The sequence below is a fragment of the Scyliorhinus canicula genome, chromosome 13, assembly GCF_902713615.1.
Source record: "Scyliorhinus canicula chromosome 13, sScyCan1.1, whole genome shotgun sequence".
Taxonomy (NCBI): Eukaryota; Metazoa; Chordata; class Chondrichthyes; order Carcharhiniformes; family Scyliorhinidae; genus Scyliorhinus; species Scyliorhinus canicula.
This window is the reverse complement of record NC_052158.1, coordinates 124,776,850-124,795,477: the sequence shown is the minus strand read 5'-3', so window position 1 is coordinate 124,795,477 and position 18,628 is coordinate 124,776,850. Positions and strand designations below refer to the sequence as shown.

Sequence of the window (18,628 nt, the reverse complement as noted above, 5' to 3'; positions counted from 1 at the left end):
AACCCAACACCTTCAACAGATATGCCCACTCAACCCGGTCAAATGCCTTCTCCGCATCCATTTCTCCCACCACGTCTACTTCCTGCCCCTCCAAGGGCATCATAATAACGTTGAGCAACCTGTTTACATTCACCAATAGCTTTCGCCCCTTCACTAATCCCTCCTGACACCCGGCACATAACCCTCTAGCTGCGACGCCAACACCTTTGCCAACAACTGTGCATCCACATTTAACAGTGAAACCGTAGGGTATTACCTACACTGCTCTGGGTCTTTAACCTTCTTTAAAATGAGTGATATGGACAACTGCAACAACGTTTAGGGGAGAAGGGGGGTGGGGAGAAGCGGAGGCGCGGAAAGAGTGTTCCCCCCCTTGCCATTGACTCAATTAACATCCCAACAAGCAGAGACCTCAGCTCCGATCCAACTTCTTTTAAAACTCGGCTGGAAACCCATCTGGACTAACCAACCCCCCCCAACAGCGCCTTATCCAGTACAATGAAATCCATCCGGGAGTACATCCGGTGCATATGTGGAAAGTATGAAAACTCCTGAACCCTTGATCTCCCAAACTGCCATGGGTTCACCCCTCCCATCACGTTCCATGAACCCCATCAACTCTTTTGCAATAGCCGAAACCTTCAGGGGCCTAAGGCACAACCTGTCTAACCCAGGATTCAGAACCATTTCAAAAACTCTCTCCCCCCCCCCAAAATAATGAGCCGATTCGTGTTCAGGTCCAGAGTCTTCCCTAACACCTGTCTCAAAAATACCACATTATCCTAGTTTGGGGCATAAACATTAGCCAGCACCACAGGCGTCCCCTCAAACTTCCCGCTAACCATCATGCACCTGCCCCAAGGGTCAGGTGCGATACTGATGACTTCAAAGGCCACCCTCTTGTTGACCCAACCCAAAGTGGAACATCTACCCCACCCACCCCTTCCTCAGCCTCATCGGATCCCCCAGCTTCAGGTGCGTCTCCTGAAGAAACACAATGTCCACTTTCAAACTCTAAATGTGCAAAAATATGCGACCATTTAACCTGCCCGTTCAGCCCTTGCTCATACCACATGATCAACCGGGTTGGGGGGTTCTCTGCCTCCATTTCTTGTCGGTCAGCCATATCCATTCTTGACCCAGCTCCCCCAGGTCCATGCCCTGCTCACCTCCAGGCCCAAGATGTCTGCTGCCATTCGTCCTTAACAAACTGACCCACACGAGCATTCCTGTCAGCATTTATCCCCACCCCTGTCGCACACCCCATAACCAAACAAAAAAATCAACCTATCCCCCCAACACTCCCATTAACTAGCCAATCAGCTGGCAGCTGGCCTGGGGCCTCCGTCTACCCCTATTCTCCAAATCCACCCTTCACCCCCCACACACTTAAACCCAAACATAAATGAAAACACACACACCCTCTCCGCTCTAATTCTCATCAAATTCACAAATCCACCCATCCTGTGAACCCATATTCCCCACATTTACCATCTCCACAGTTCAATGTCCTCATACTCCTCCCAGTCCATGGTCTCTCAAACTCACTCGCCTTCTCCGGCTTATCAAAACTCCCAATTCTGATGACTGACCCATAGACGAGCAGGATTCAGCTCCTCAACCTCACCCCTCCTTCCAGAGGGCAGCCTTGATCCGGTTGTAGCCAGCCAGCCGCTTGGCCAACTCCACATCCAGGTCCTGGTATATTCTCAGCTCGCTCTCCTCTCAGGTGCACTTCTTTGTCTGCCTCGCCCATCTCATGATTTTCTCCAAACAATGCAGCCTCACCACCATTGCCCTCAGCGGCTCCACCACCTTCGGCCTCTCCTCAGTTCCCTGAGTGCCCAATCCACCTCGGGGGTACGTCAAAGACCCCCTCCCCCATCAGCTTTTCCAGCATATTTGCCACATATTTAGTGGCCTGCACTCCTTCGAACCCCCTGAAGCATCCTCATGATCCGGCAATTCTGCCTACTGAGGTGATTCTCGAGGACCTCCAGCTTCTCCCTCAACATCTAACAGCTATCCGCCACAAGCAACATCTCCGCATCCAGTGAGGCCAACAGTTCCTCATGCTCCCCCATCAACCCCTCCATCTTCTGGAGTGCTAGGCCCTGCACCTCCAGCCTCTGCTCCACTCTCTCGATATGACTCTGCTTTGGATAATTGCCAAATCCAAACATAACAAAGTCAGCAGCAGGTGAGCTGAAGGAAGTGTAGAAAGGATAATATTACAGGGTGAAGATCGTTTGCTTAGTGATGAAGCTGGTATGGCGTTGGTATTTCATCTCCGGGTAAAATAGAACAGCAAAGGTGAAAACAGTCTAGTTCCATTTAGCTGGATGGAGTTGATGATTACTGTACAGAATTTGTGGAATGGACCAAAGGCAATAGTTTTAATATTCACATTACTTAGCTGGAGGAAATATTTACTCATTCAACACTGGACAGCAGCGAGATGAATTTTCAGCAACACACCTCCCAACCACAAATTAACCAGTCAGCGCAGGATTGCAGAGTTAAGGAATGGCGAGGCCACAGAGGTATTGGAGGTTGGAGCTGGAGGGCCTTCGCCACCCGTTTTCACTTCCAACCCAGTCACATTAAATTCCAGCCAAGAAATGCATTGCATGCATAGCAAATTCAATATATTGTACTTACATGTTCCAATTTACATAAACAACTGGATACCAAGTTGTTAATGAACATAGACCCCACGATCTCTCTGCTCCTCCACATTGCCAAGAACCGTACCGTTAACCCTGTATTCCGCATTCATATTTGTCCTTCCAAAATGGACAACCTCACACTTTTCAGGGTTGAACTCCATCTGCCACTTCTCAGCCCACTCTGCATCATATCTATGTCTCTTTGCAGCCGACAACAGCCCTCACTGTCCACAACTCCATCAATCTTCGTATCGTCTGCAAATTTATTGACCCACCCTTCAACTCCCTCATCCAAGTCATTAATGAAAATCACAAACAGCAGAGGACCCAGAACTGATCCCTGCGGTACCCCACTGGTAATTGGACTCCAGGCTGAATATTTGCCATCCACCACCACTCTCTGATTTCTATCGGTTAGCCACCAATTCGTTATCCAACTGGCCAAATTTCCCACTATACCATGCCTACTTACTTTCTGCATAAGCCTACCATGGGGAATCTCATCAAATGCCTTACTAAAATCCATGTACACCATATCCACTGCTTTACCTTCATCCACGTGCTTGGTCACCTCCTCAAAGAATTCAATAAGACCTGTGAGGCAACACCGAGCCCTCACAAATCCGTGCTGACTATCCCTAATCAAGCTGTGTCTTTCCAGATGCTCAGAAATCCTATCCCTCAGTACCCTTTCCATTACTTTGCCTACACCGAAGAAAGACTAACTGGCCTGTAATTCCCAGGGTTATCCCTATTCCCTTTTTTGAGCAGGGGCACGACATTCACCACTCTCCAATCCCCTGGTATCACCCCTGTTGACAGTGAGAACGAAAAGATCATTCCCAACGGCTCTGCAATTTCATCTCTTGCTTCCCATAGAATCCTTGGATATATCCCGTCAGGCCCGGGGGACTTGTCTATCCTCAAGTTTTTCAAAATGCCTAACACATCTTCCTTCCGAACATGTATCTCCTCGAGCTTACCAGTCTGTTTCACACTGTCCGCTCCAACAATATGGCCCCTCTCATTCGTAAATACTAAAGAAAAGTACTCGTTCAAGACCTCTCCTATCTCTTCAAACTCAATACACAATCTCCCGCTACTGTCCTTGATCGGACCCACCCTCGCTCGAGTCATTCTCATATTTCTGACATATGTGTAAAAGGCTTTGGGGTTTTCCTTGATTCTACCCATCAAAGATTTTTCATGCCCTCTTTTAGCTCTCCTAATCCCTTTCTTCAGTTCCCTCCTGGCTATCTTATATCCCTCCAGCGCCCTGTCTGAACCTTGTTTCCTCAGCCTTACATAAGTATCCTCCTTCCTCTCAACAAGACATTCAACCTCTCGTTGACCATAGTTCCCTCACTCGACCATCTCTTCCCTGCCTGACAGGAACATACATATCAAGGACACATAGTATCTGTTCCTTGAACAAGTTCCACATTTCAATTGTTTCCTTCCCTGACAGCCTATGTTCTCAACTTATGCACTTCAGTTCTTGTCTGACAGCATCGTATTTACCCTTCCCCCAATTGTAAATCTTGCCCTGTTGCACGCACCTATCCCTCTCCATTACTAAAGTGAAAGTCACAGAATTGTGGTCACTATCTCCAAATTGCTCCCCCACTAAAATCTATCACTTGCCCTGGTTCATTACCAAGTACCAAATCCAATATGGCCTCCCCTCTGGTCGGACAATCTACATACGGTGTTAGAAAAGCTGCACAAACACCACCCCATCCAAACTATTTGATCGAAAGAGTTTCCACTCAATGTTTGGGAAGTTGAAGTCACCCATGACTACTACCCTGTGACTTCTGCACCTTTCCAAAATCTGTTTCCCAATCTGTTCCTCCACATCTCTGCTGCTATTGGGGGGGCCTATAGAAAACTCCCAACAAGGTGACTGCTCCTTTCCTATTTCTGACTTCAACCCATACTACCTCAGTAGGCAGATCCTCCTCTAACTGCCTTTCTGCAGCTGTTATACTATCTGTAATTAACAATGCCACCCCCCACCTCTTTTACCACCCTTCCTAATCTTATTGAAACATCTATAACCAAGAACCTCCAACAACCATTTCTGCCCCTCTTCTATCCAAGTTTCCGTGATGGCCACCACATCGTAGTCCCAAGTACCGATCCATGCCTTAAGTTCACCCACCTTATTCCTGGATGCTTCTTGCGTTGAAGTATACACACTTCAACCCATCTCCGTGCCTGCAAGTAATCTCCTTTGTCAGTGTTACCTTCCCCACTGCGTCACTACACGCTTCGACATCCTGAACATCGGCTACCTTAGTTGCTGGACTACAAGTCCGGTTCCATTTCTCCTGCCAAATTAGTATTAGAAAACCTCCCTCCCAGAATATTGGTGACCCTCTGGTTCAGATGCAACCCGCCCTGCTTCTACAGGTCCCACCTCCCCCAGAATGCACTCCAATTATCCAAATACCTGAAGCCCTCCCTCCTACACCATTCCTGCAGCCACGTGTTCAACTGCACTCTCTCCCTATTCCTAGCCTCTGGCCTCTGAAAACTGGCCTAATCCAATTAACTAATTAACAACTTCCAGCCTAACTCCCTAAACTTGTTTATTACATCCACACCCCTTTTCCTACCTTCGTCGTTGGTACCAAAGTGCACCACGACTTCTGGCTGCTCACCCTCCCCCTTAAGGATCCTGAAGGCACGATCTGAGACATCCCTGGCCCTGGCGCCCGGGACGCATAATACCTTCCGGGAGTCTCGCTCAAGACCATAAAATCTCCTATCCATTCCCCTAACCATTGAGTCGCCTATCACGATTGCTTTTCTATTCTCCCCCCTTCCCTTCTGAGCCCGAGCCAGACTCAGTGCCAGAGACCTGGCCGCTAGGGCCTTTCCTCGGTAGGTCATCCCCCCCAACAGCATCCAAAACAGTATACTTGTTTTGAAGGGGAACGGCCACGAGGGATCCCTACACTGCCTGCCCGTTCGTTTTCTTTCCCCTGACTGTAACCCAGCTACTCTTGTCCTGTACCTTGGGTGTGGCTACCTCCCTGTAACTCTTCTCTATTACCCCCTCTGCCTCCCGGATGATCCGAAGTTCATCCAGCTCCAGCTCCCTAACACGGTCTCTGAGGAGCTGGAGTTGGGTGCACTTCCTGCAGATGTAGTCAGCAGGGACACCGGTGGTATCCCTCACCACCCACATCCTACAGGAGGAGAATGCAACTGCCCTAGCTTCCATCCCTTCTGATCGTACAGAATGCAGCTGCCTTGTGGACCAACTGGACCTCCGCCCTCCGACTCTGCTCCCAGTCAGCTACAGTCTCTGTAAACTCCGGGTTCCCTTCTCGCTCATTGAGGAAATTAAATGAAAAAAGCATCATGCTCCCTCCACACCTAACTCCCTCAGTCACCAAACTCTCACTGTAGCACTCAAATGCACCCAAATTCAGCACTCAGTGCAAACAAAAACGTTTTAAACGAAAATAAATGTTACTATACAGAGCCAGAAAAGTAAAACCATTTACAATATCTACCTTAGAACCAACATGAGGTAAATATTTTTCAGCAATGACTTTTCAGCAACCTACCTAAACAATAGTGGCCACGATAAGTCTCAAAATCCCATTAAATCTCTGTCACCTTTACGAGGGATTTTAATTCAATCCTTTTGAAGATTTTGCTTCTGAATGTCCTCAAAGGCCACTCCTACTCAGGCTGCCTCAATGATTGCTCACCTCTTGATTGTTCAATCCATTCTCCAGTGACTGTATTCCACAGGATTCACAAAGCTGCATCCCCGTTTTTAATTACCAGCACAATTCTAACTCTTTTGCAAACCACGAGCTTCACTAAGCTGGCATCACCCCAGGTTTCTTCGAACTCCAGTCCCCTGGCTACCTGGAGCTATTAATGACTTCCAGAGTTTCTCTGAGCCCAAGCTGGCTTGCACGGAACCAGTGACCTTCCTGCTCAGCTCCCCAAGATGTCACTGAGCCCTAACTGCTTGGAGCCTTCTTTCAAAAGCCTATGGAAATCCAAGCTGCAACTAACACCCTCTCCCCGCAAATTCACAGATAAATTTAAACCAGAGAACCGTCTTAAGCTCCACCCATCTCCACGACATGCAATTTTCCAGGGTTAACCAAATGGTTTTAAACAAATTTAGCTTTAACTCCCTCAACATTACATTTCCCTGGACTATAATTCTTTACAAGCAGAGTAGACATCAGTCTCCCTTTCTCCAACCCTCCAGCAAAGTGGGCCCACGTGCTGTTTTATGGATCCATCTCTTCTAGTCTGACTCTTAAGCAAAAATAGGCAATCTTTTACACTACTCTTTCTCTTAGGTGTACTGGCATTTTCTAAAGCCCAGTGTTTTAGTTACCTTCACAACAATACTCCCAGAATAAAACATTATCTCTAAAATATTAACATGAACCAATAATTAGATATTTGTCACAACGGGTATAATTAAAGATACAATGAATTTTAATAATAGATTCATAGAAAGTTTCTAGAACATATTGCCAAGTAAACTGGATTCTCATGTTTAGTACCCCAGTGGTAAATCCAAATAAAAGTGTCCAAAATTTCTGGATTTTATTAAATCAGGGTTTCTAGGACGATAGCCAAAAATAACTTGTTTTTCATTGCAACAACATGGAGTTAGAATTATATGGTTAATTAACGTGATGGAAAGTAAAGCACAGGCTGAACATCTCAACTTTGCAATATATTTTGATGGAATTAGCTTTGCTTTTGATGTGAGGGTCAACTGGTTAAACAAGTTCCATTTTTGCACTTTAGCACTCAAAAAGGGACCAATTAAATTGACCAAACAAATGTTCACTCACTTTAGTGATTAGTCAGTAAATGAGATTAGGTACAATATTCAATTGCTTTTGACCCTCAGTCACAATATCCTGCCTGCCCCCACTGAGTACTACACATCAACATTTATCAAACACAATTCTTTTTCACTACAAATTTTTATAAACCTTTCTTGGAGCACAAGCACTTTTTAGTGTAAACAACTGCATTTTTAAAAAACTGACAATAACTACTCTGATTAAAATTCTGCTACTGTTCATACAAGCAAATAATTTTCTCCACAAAATTGAAGTGGATGGTATACCTGAAAACGAACTGAAACAACAGCTCCGCATATCTCCTCTCCAACCATGAACTGCTCACCCAGCATTGCCAAAATCAGATTCTCCCAGCAACGTGATGCTAATCCTTTCCGCAAACGGATAATCCATTTTCCACCATTCTTATTAGCTTCATCCTGGAAAAGATCAGGGAAAAAAACTTAATCAAAGGTTAATTTAATGTTCATGCATTTATTTTATCTCTCTTCCACAAAATCTGCTAACTGGGAAGGGATGCAAGTAAACAGTTGGCTACCTTGTGACTTCAATAGTCTAAACAGTCATGTGGCAGGAGATTAATTGCAATGAATTGAGTAACATTTCAACCATGTCCTCATTGGTTCCTCAACCTTTCTCACATCATACTCAAACCAACAATGCCCTTTTCCATTGTTTCAATTATCACCCAACTTTGTCCTAACTTCACTTTTATAAAGACCTTGGGTGGGATTCTCCGATAATGCGGCAGAGTCCCCACGCCGTCATGAATGGCCGCGGTCACGAGCGATTCAGGGCCCGAAAATGGGCTAGCCGTGGGGCCGCGGGGAACTAGAGGGTCGTGGCGCAAAAGCAGCGTCGTCATCGCGCGACGCCCGACTGACGCCGCGCACCGTCATTTAAAGGACAGGACCCAAGACGGCACGATGACTGAGCCCCGATGAGCCGCTCTGAGGTTCCGCGACACGGACCTGGACACCCTGCTGGATGAGGTGGAAGAACGCAGGGCCATCCTCTGCCCAAGACGTGGGCATCGCTAACCGTCAAGCACTGTGAGGCGCGGCTGGCGTAAGATTGGCACCACGGTCAGTGCTGTGGGGCGCACCCCCTGCTCCGGGGAGCAGTGTAGAAGAAGCTCCACGACTTCACGAGGGCTGCCAGGGTAAGTGCCACGAGGGTGCCCCGGGTCACACCCAACCCCCACCCCTCCACCATGTCTCGCAGCAACCCCCCCCCCCCCCCCCCCCCGACCCGTACATGCAGGAGGGGGCTCAGGGAGCACAATGTTGTACACGACCGACATGAGCAGCGCGACCCCCTTGAGAGATGCCATGGCGTGGCTCCAACTGTCCCCTCACCCAGCATTAATGTAGCCTATATCTGCACGCCTTGATAACCACCTAATTGTGATGCTTTACCCCTCCCCCTCACACTCTGCCCACTCCATACATCGGGTACATTGTTCCTCTGCATGGCTATGTTGTGCAGCGCTCAGCAGTCCACAACTATGCGACCAACCCTGTCGGGGCGGTACTGCAGGGCCCCTCCAGAGCGGTCCAGGCACCTGAATCGCATCTTCAGCAGTCCGAAGCACCGCTCCACCACACCCCTGGTTGCTGAATGGGTCTCGTTGTATAGGGTCTCCGTGTTAGTCTGGGGCCTCCGTATTGGCGTCCTCAGCCATGACCTCAACGGATAACCCCTGTCGCACAGCAACCAGCCCCTCAGCCCGGGGGGGGGCGTCCCTTGAACATTGCAGGGATGAACGTCTGTGCCAGAATGTAGGCGTCATGCACACTCCCGGGGTACTTTGTACACGTGCATGATCCTCATGTGGGGGTTGCAGACCACCCGAATGTTCATCGAGTATGTGCCCTTCCTGTTCATGAACACTTCCCTGTTTTCTGCAGGCGGGCGCATGGGGATGTGCACTCCATCGATGACACCCTGGACCATCGGTATCCCGGCCACGTTGGCGAATCCACATGTCCGTGCTTCCTGCTGTGTGCGGTCCACGACAAATTGAATGTACCTGTCAGCGATGGCGTACAAGGTGTCAGTCACAGTCCGGATGCACCTGTAGACCGATGCCTGTGTGATCGCAGATAGGTCCACGCTCGGCGCCTGGAAAGAACCGGCTGCATAAAAGTTTAGAGCCACTGTCACCTTGACGGATAGCGTGTCCTCCTCCGTTCCACGTGGTGCGCCACAAGGTGGCGACCGTCTCCCTGCTGAACCGCAGTCGCCTCCCACATGCCTGTCCGGTAGGGCCTCGAAGGACATCCGGTCACAGTAAACCCTAGGCCTTGCTGGGCGCCTGTGGCACCCTGGCACCACCAGCACTGGCTCTCTCCTCCCTCCCCCCCCCTCCTCCCCGCATCAATATCAGTGCGCATCCTGTGCATTCCCGACGATCTGGTGGTCAATGTTCCCCTGGTCACTGTCTGCGTCCACCGGTCAGTTCACACCGTCCTCCTCACCGGTGCGCCAGTCGCCTCTGTCCATCAGCGAGACGACACCTTGCAGACGTGTCCTCGTCACCGTCCTGGCAGGGCAGCTGACATATGGCACCCGCGGATAGGCGTCCCCCCCGGGCATGTCTTAAGCCTTCCACGAAGGCATCCTTCCCTACCCCCCGCCCCCCAGGCATGTCTGAAGCCCCCCTCCCCCCGGTGATTGCCGGCAGCGTTCTCGGAGAAGCCTTCCCCCACCCCCGTGTCTGCAGAAACTCCGGGACAGGGGCCGCTCACATCCTCGCTCCTCATTGTCAGCCAGCACGACTGGCTGACGATTTTATTTACCAGGTGTGAACGGGACTTCGGCCCAACCGGGCCGCTGAATAGCAGGGGTACCGGAGAATCCCCGCTGTGAGTGTCTCCGGCGATTCTCCCGTTGGCGTGGCGCCGAACTCGACGGGGCCTTTCTCGCTGGTGGGAGAATGGCGGGATGGCGTCGGATCAGCGTCGCGAGATATAATGGCGCGGCCGGCAATTGTCCCAACCGGCACTCCTTCAGAGAATCCTGCTCCTAGTTCATGGTTCGTAATATTGTCACGGTAATTTTTAATTCTGGGAAGATTACGGTTTAGCGTGGAAAATGGGATAAATGAAAATAAAGCAGTTTGAAGACTATTACACGCAAAGGTTGGGGCCATATCGTCTCAAGGGTTTAACAGCTAGAAAGGCAAGATCATAAAACAGTAGGTAGGCTTAAGTAGCTGATAATTGGAGACGAAAAGTAGCCCAAAGAGTTGTTTTGCTTCATGAGTTAATACTACAATCAATTTAAAAGTATTCAGTGAGCCCTGGGAGGCAATGTCATCATGTTGGATGGAGCTGAAGAATGTTCAAGGGTTTCAATTTATTTGTGTCTTTGCAGGAGGAGTGCAATTTCTGTAGCAAGAAAAAAGACCATACTGCAAAGATGCTGAAGTGTTTGCTCTTAGTTGGTTCTGGGGGTCAGAAGAGGTCCCATGAGCCACTTGACAGCTCTGTGCAATTAGAAAGCAGAAGCCCTGGGGAGCTGAGAATCTGGCAAGTGATCACTGGCTGTGTGCTGGAAAGGGTTGGGGCTCAAAAACAGCACTGGGATCCATCTATTGCTGGGCATGGCTAGGGAGATTGGAGCTTAGTGAAATCCAGGAGCACTGGTTGCCCAGTGAAGTTAGCCGACTATTAGGGAGCTGAAATTGCATCATTAAATGCAAGCTGGGGACTTCCAGTGGCGTTTGCGAGCGGGTGGGCCAAATCGAGAGGAGCTCCTGCGGGTGGCCACTATTTGCAGCGCTTTCGTGGGTGTAGCCATCTGGGATGGCCACTTTCAGTATATAAAATGGACACTCGCAGAGCCTATAGGGAAAATGGACAATGCAAAACAAACAAGCAGGCACAGAGCTTGAATGTGTATTTGGAAGGCAGTCTGCAGACGGAACCGAAACTCTGGGTCGATTTAATATTGATGGCCCATCTCCGGGAAACAAAGAATGAGTGTTCAGGTAGCCGATACGGTCCCAGACAGTCCGGCCTGCAAGAAGACACAAACAAAGCAAGGCCAACGGCCACTTAGGGCACGCCCAGCCATCAAGGCACCCGCCCATTTATTGGTTTAGATCGATGGCAATGATCAAGAAGCTGCCCAATTAAATTGGGACCAAGTTTAAGGCCCGCCTAAAAGCACGCAAAGCCCCTCCAAGAAGGAACCCACGCGAAAGGTTTGCTCTCTTGGATTTGGCTCTCAAGCGGAGAGACCCTTCCACCAGCACCACTAGAAGCAAGTAAGTTCAAGTTCAACGCTCGCTACCAGATGGACGACCTTAGCTGTACTCCTGTTACCTCTTCAAACCCAACAGCCTCAGACCCGAACAACGGCCATTGTTCCTCTGACCTAAGTGGGCACCCGAAGTTAAGTATAGGTGTTAGTGATCGATATAGTCTAGCCTGTAGTGTTATTGTGCAAGAGTAGAAAATAAGTACAGTAAATAACTATAGTATAGTAAATAACTATAAGTAGTAAATAAGTGTGTAAATAAAGTAGTATTGACTTTGAACTAACTGGTGTATTGGCTCTTTGATCGGTATTCGGGTTGGACCTGGTGACAGTATCGAGAGATACCTGGCAACTCTGAAAGTATACTCATAATTAGGATTAAGAAAGGCGACCTTATTGACCGCCATATTTATAGCAAGTAAACAGAGCAACATTACTGGCGACTCTGGTGGGACTCGACCTAGAAGTGGCTTTGTCACTCCGAGAGAACCCAAATTTGAATTAGAAACCCAATTGGTAAAAGAAAAACCACAAGCGTAAGACCAATATCGATCAAACCACCAAGATTCGGAAGTATGTTATTTGTATGCATACTAACAAGAGATACAAGGTAACCTTGAGATATTTTGTTGCGTAAAACTGTTGGGAGTTTTGTAGACCGAAAAATAGGGTAAGCCATACCCGTGTTTGCATCACCACTTTATTCCCCCCCGTTCCAAATTCAGTAGAAACCCAGAGATAACAGTAGAGATGGCAATGAAGGCAATGGAACGCCTTTTAAACCCCCAGGAATTCGAGGTCGCAGCGACCAATAGAGCGGGGCAGTGTCCCATATGGGAAGAGGAAATTCGGAAATATCTCAAAGGGAAAGGATGGCCCCTTTGGAGCGAATTTTGTAAAATGACGAAACAGGTCCCGGAAGTATAGGACATACTGTTGGGAGAACCTGACCAAGATTCATAAGAAAAACTTAGGAAAGGTTTGTAAGCCGATGGCGATCGTGTCCTGCTTGGCACAATTGCGAGGCACAGAGGAGGTCGTGAAGACGCTCCACAGACAGCTTGAAGAGAAAGAGAATAGTGAGGAAGACGTTAGCGAGTGCGAGAAAGTTAACAGGCAACTTAAGAGAGCAGTTAGCAGCGAAGGACAAGAAGATGGCTGATGTCAAACATAGAACATAGAACAGTACAGCACAGAACAGGCCCTTCGGCCCTCAATGTTGTGCCGAGCCATGATCACCCTACTCAAACCCACGTATCCACCCTATACCCGTAACCCAACAACCCCCCCCTTAACCTTACTTTTATTAGGACACTACGGGCAATTTAGCATGGCCAATCCACCTAACCCGCACATCTTTGGACTGTGGGAGGAAACCGGAGCACCCGGAGGAAACCCACGCACACAGGGTGAGGACGTGCAGACTCCACACAGACAGAGACCCAGCCGGGAATCGAACCTGGGACCCTGGAGCTGTGAAGCATTTATGCTAACCACCATGCTACCCTGCTGCCCCGAACGGGCACACCAATCTTGTCTTGCTCAACCTTGGCAGGGGGGAGCCACCCGTGCTAGCTAACTAAAGTCGGCTAGTGAACGGAGGTCAGGTTAGAGGAGGGCTGCGGACATTGGAGCCTGGTTAGCAGGTTTCGATGGGCGTACGAGGCGAGCAAGGTTTGGGGGGAGGGAGAGGAGGGATTGAGGCTGGGAGATGTTTTTGCGAGAGAAAATATAGTGGCGGGGTTTGGGAGGGGGGATTGAAGGGGTTCGATGTTAATAATGGATAGGGGCGAGTCAGGCTCATGGGGCAGGGCCCGGTGGTATGATGATGGTGGATAAGAGTGGGAGGGGTGAGATACCCCCAGTTAGGATAGTCACATGGAACATGAGGGGGTTAGGAGGTCCAGTCAAGAGGTCAAGGGTGCTTGCGCATCTTAAAAAGTTTGAACGCCGCTGTAGCAATGCTGCAGAAGACTCACTTGAGGGTGAAGGACCAGGTGAGACTTAAAAAGGGCTGGGTTAGTCAAGTGTTTCACTCTGGACTTGACGGAAGGCTCGAGGGGTAGCGGTAATGGTCAGAAAAAGAGTACGCTTCCAGATGGAGAAGGTGGTGGCAGATCAGAGGAGTAGATATGTGATTGTGACAGGGGCACCGGAGGGGAGGTTAGTGGCGCTGTTAAGTGTACACGGTCCCAATTGGGACAATGTGGGATTCGCAAGGTGTTTGGGGCCTTCCCCGACTTGGACACACACAAACTGATAGTGGGGGGGGATTGGAACTTGGTGCAGGAGCCAAGGTTCGACAGATCACGGCCGCGCTTGCTGGTCTCATCAGGAGGGGGGGTCGGAATACTTGGCAATTGCAGTGTCTGATCATGCTCCGCATTGGGTGGATGTGGTACTGGAGAAGGGGGCAGCTAAATTAGATGTGGGACTTTTGGGGGAACCAAGGGTTCTGTGACAAAATTGTAAAGGTAATTGAGGAATATGTAGGTTTCAACTGTATGGGTGAGGTGTCGAAGGCAGTTGTCTGGGAAGCTCTAAAGGGGGTGATGAGGAGCGAGGTGATTTCGTTTAAGGCCAGGGTGGACAAAGAGGAGAGATTGGAGCAGCAGAGGGTAATAGGTGAGATGTTGGAGGTAGATAGGAGTTGTAAGGAAGATGGGGAGCCAGCGAAGCTGGAAAAGAGGAAGGTACTACAGGCGAGCTTTGACCGACTATCAACCAGGAAGGCGGTGCGCCAACTGAGACGAGCAAAGGGTGCAGTTTACGAACATGGAGATAAGGCGGGGCATATGTTAGCAGGTCAGCTCTGGAGTGAAGCAGTGGCAAGGGAAATTGTGCAGGTGAGGGATAGGGCAGGGAAGTCGGTGGTGGCTCCGGATCTGAGTAAAAAGGTTTTTGAGGAATTATATGAGAGGTTGTACAGGTCAGAGCCACCTGGGGGAGACCGTGAGATGCAGGAATTTCTAGATGGGTTGGAATACCCGAGGCTAGGGGGAGGGGGACCGGGCTACATTAGAAGGAGCAATAGTGGAGCAGGAGATATAGGATGCAATTGGGAGAATGCAGTCGGGGAAGGTGGCAGGGCTGGATGGGTTTCCGGTGGAATATTATAAAAAATTCAAGGATAAGCAGGATGGTGGGGATGTTTGAAGAGGTGCTTCAGCGGGATTTGGACAAGTTGAGTGATTGGGCAAATGCATGGCAGATGCAGTATAATGTGGATAAACGTGAGGTTATCCACTTTGGTAGCAAAAACAAGATAGATTGAGAGAGGGGAATATGCAATGAGACCTGGATGTCCTTGGGCACCAGTCGCTGAAAGTAAGAATGCAGTCATAGAAGGCGGTAAAGGCAGCAAATGGTATGTTGGCCTTCAGAGCAAGTGGATTAAAGTACATCATGGGTGTCCTGCTGCAATTATTCAGGACCTTGCTGAGACCATACGTGGAAAGTGTGTGCAGTTTTGATCTCCTTATCTGAAGAAGGATGTCCTTGCTATAGAGAGAGTGCAGCGAAGGTGTACCAGACTGATTCCTGAGATGGCAAGACTGACGCACGAGGAAGATTGCGCCGGGTTAGGATTATATTCACTAAAGTTCAGAGGAAGGGGTGGGGGGCGAGAGAAGATCTCATAGAAACCTATAAAATTCTAACAGGATAGATTCTGGAAGATTGTTCCGGATGGCGGGAAGTCCAGAACCAGGGGTGACAGTCGAAGGATAAGGGGTAAACCATTTAGGACGAAGAGGAGAAATTTCTTCAGAGATTGGTGAGCCTGTGGAATTCACTACCATAGAAAGCAGTCGAGTCCAAAGCATTGTATGTTTTTAATAAGGAATTAGATATAGCTCTTAAGGGATCAAACGATATAGGGAGAAAGCGGGAACAGGTTACTGAGTTGGATGATCAGTCATGATCATAATCAATGGAGCAGGTTCGAAGGGTCGAATGGCCTAGGCCTGCTCCCATTTTCTATGCTTCTATGTAAATCTAAAATAATTGACAAAAGTCCCACAAAGGAAACATGAAGAATCATTTTTAAAATATAAATGCAGTAGGTTGCTATTGTCTGGAATGCACTGCCTCCAAGGTGGTCAAAGAAGATTCAACAGCAACTTACTAAAGGGAATTTGCTAAAAGGAAAAACTCGTAGGCAATAGAGGAAGTGCAGGGGAGTGGGACCCTGAGTAGCCTGCACAGGTAAATGGGCTGAATGGTCTCATTCCACGCTGTATGATTCTATGAAAAAGCAAAGATTTGGCATAGATCATCAAGTTCATAATCTAGTTCAAGAACATCACCCATTAAACATTAATTTGTTGAGCTCAGTTCAGAATCACTAATTTTTACAATCCACTGTTTCGACAGTCTTCATTCATGATCAGAGGTTCCTCAATCTACATTAGGCATTATGTAGGAATCAGGTGAAGAAAGGATTTTAAAGATAACACATACGATTAAGAACCTGGAGTTTTCTCAACGAAAAGCAAATCAACGTTGAGTTATGACAAATTAAGTAAAAACAAAAAAAACATTTGTGAATGTCGGAGGAGGAAATTTCAAGCAAATCACATTCATTCAATTATATCCTGTAAAGTCAGCTGTTCACCTCCCACATTGGTTTGATGCCATCCTTGAACAGGTGAAAGTCACTGTGTCCTGTGAGGTCACCAGGTCGAACTAAATGGCTATAAAACCTCCAGAACTGTTCAACCTGAAAAAAAAAAAGGAAAATATGTGTTGTGTAGTCCTAGCAGAGTTGCACTAAATAACTAGAATACCCTGAATGTTTAAAAGTATTGCTGATTAATTCCAGCATTGTAAAGGGCACAAAGAATAACAAATTTTAGATATTATTCAATTCAGTTCCAACACTGCTTTGGGAGATCTGGCTATGATCCTAAGTTCAAACTATGATCCTAAGTTGAAACTATGATATCACTTTAGGTCAGTGATAGGCAGCCTAGACTAGTTAGTGGGCCACATGAGTGGCTCTCTTTCATCTTAGTAGGCTGCAAGATTGAAATAGGGCTTGTCAGGCTTGTTCACTCACCATGACCCCATGAATACATTGAATACAAGCTGTGGCATTGTCACTGGACTAGTAATCCAGCGACCCAGGGAAATGCTCTGAGGATCTGGGTTCGAATCCCATGGCAGATGGTGAAATTTGATTTCAATAAAAATTTGGAATTAAACGTCTAATGATGACCATGAAAACCATTGTCGATTGTCATAAAAACCCATCTGGGTCACTAACGTCCTTTCGACAAGGAAATCTGTTGTCCTACCTGGTCTGGCCTACATGTGACTCCCAACCCACACAGCAATGCCCCCCCCCCCCCCCCCACTGAAATGGCACAGTAACCATAGTGACCAATGTAGTTCAAGGGCAGTTAGGGATGGGCAACAAATGCTGGCCTAGCCAGTGACAAAAAAATATATAATTGAGTTACAGAAAATGCTTGATCATTGATAAATGAATATAACTTCAAATAGTAAAACCAAAAGAAACATTTACACTTTCACCTGATGCAGAGGGAGGATACAGATCTCAGTCATTGTGTCCTATTAGCACCTATTTCACCTGCCCTTGCTTTACATGTGAATCAGTTTAGTGATACTGGTAGGAAAAAAGCTACACCACGGAAACCGTGGAATGTGACATGGCAATGGTCAATAAAATGTCGTGGCTGCACTCGGAACCCTGATGGGTCCTACATGACCCCTGGGCCGCAGGTTGCCCATCGTTCCTTTAGTTAGTTACTGGTGGCTTATAAGGACATTGTACAATCCTGGATAAACTGATGATAAGATACTTGCACATCACAATGATAAGATGATTGAGGATAAGAGGCAAAGAATTAATATTTCAAGTTGATGATCTTTCATCAGAACTGATTTACTGTTCTCGGTTTCATTTTCTACAGATGCTGACCGATTTGCTAAGTCTTTCCAGCATGTTTTGTTTTTAGTTTAGATTTCTAGTACATGCAGATTTTGCTTTTGTATGACAGGATTGCTGCAATTCAGTGAGCCAAATCTCCTCAGCATAAATACTTTCAATAATATAACACAATGGCAGTGAGCAATAAACTGGTAGCTAATGATTAAATATTCACATGGATTCTTTCATTCAGGGCCAAGCTATATCACACAACATGACAGCAAACCAATCTTAGTCTGGCAGCTAAACACAGTTTTGGGTCAACCGCAGATGATCAGTGAAACCGATGATGACGACTGTTCAGATATAATTGCGCAAGTGATATGGAGCACCCAACAATCAATGGCCATCATGACTGCCAATAAATAAAGTATTAAATGAAAAGGTCCATATTGGTTCCAAGCTGTAAAACTTTACGCTATGATTCAAATAATGGTTATTAACCATTTTTATAATCATGTACTCTCAATTCTTCTGTGAAATTACTACCTTGCATAAGCTTTCAGGTTATCTATTACACTCAAATAGCATAATTGTATTATTCCTCTATTAATATATGTATATTTTGTAGCAGTTGAATGGTTTGGTAATTGCCAGACTGGAGTGCAGCAAGGCAATTTCCTGGAACAGAAATGGAATGCCAATTTCGCAGCATAGAAGTTGACTGCCCAACCTGTCCTAGAAGGCAGAGGAAAAGAGAATGAGGGCCAAATAGTAGAAAACTCAACCATTAGATGGATTAAATAAATAATACTTGTTTTTAACAAAGTATAATATCAAGCTAATAATTCCAATTACAAAAATGCCAACGGGTACCATCAACACTGGTTTCAGTGCCTTAAAATGCAAGCAACGCAAAATGCAATCAACACAATTTA

At 47.4% G+C, this 18,628-nt stretch overlaps 1 protein-coding gene across 5 annotated transcripts in view; it reads right to left on the bottom strand.

Moving 5' to 3' along the window:
- Positions 1 to 18,628, bottom strand: part of eif4e2 (eukaryotic translation initiation factor 4E family member 2) — a 69,224-nt gene that overhangs the window by 39,054 nt on the left and 11,542 nt on the right. For all 5 annotated transcript variants that reach the window (XR_005462830.1, XM_038815881.1, XM_038815882.1 and 2 more), the window contains 2 exons: positions 16,413 to 16,517; positions 7,798 to 7,950 (listed from right to left, as the gene is read on the bottom strand). Coding sequence is in view for 4 of the 5 variants with exons in the window: in XM_038815881.1 (XP_038671809.1) it covers positions 7,798 to 7,950; positions 16,413 to 16,517 (258 nt within the window). In the remaining variant the exon portion in view is untranslated. The remainder of the gene's footprint in view (positions 1 to 7,797; positions 7,951 to 16,412; positions 16,518 to 18,628) is intronic.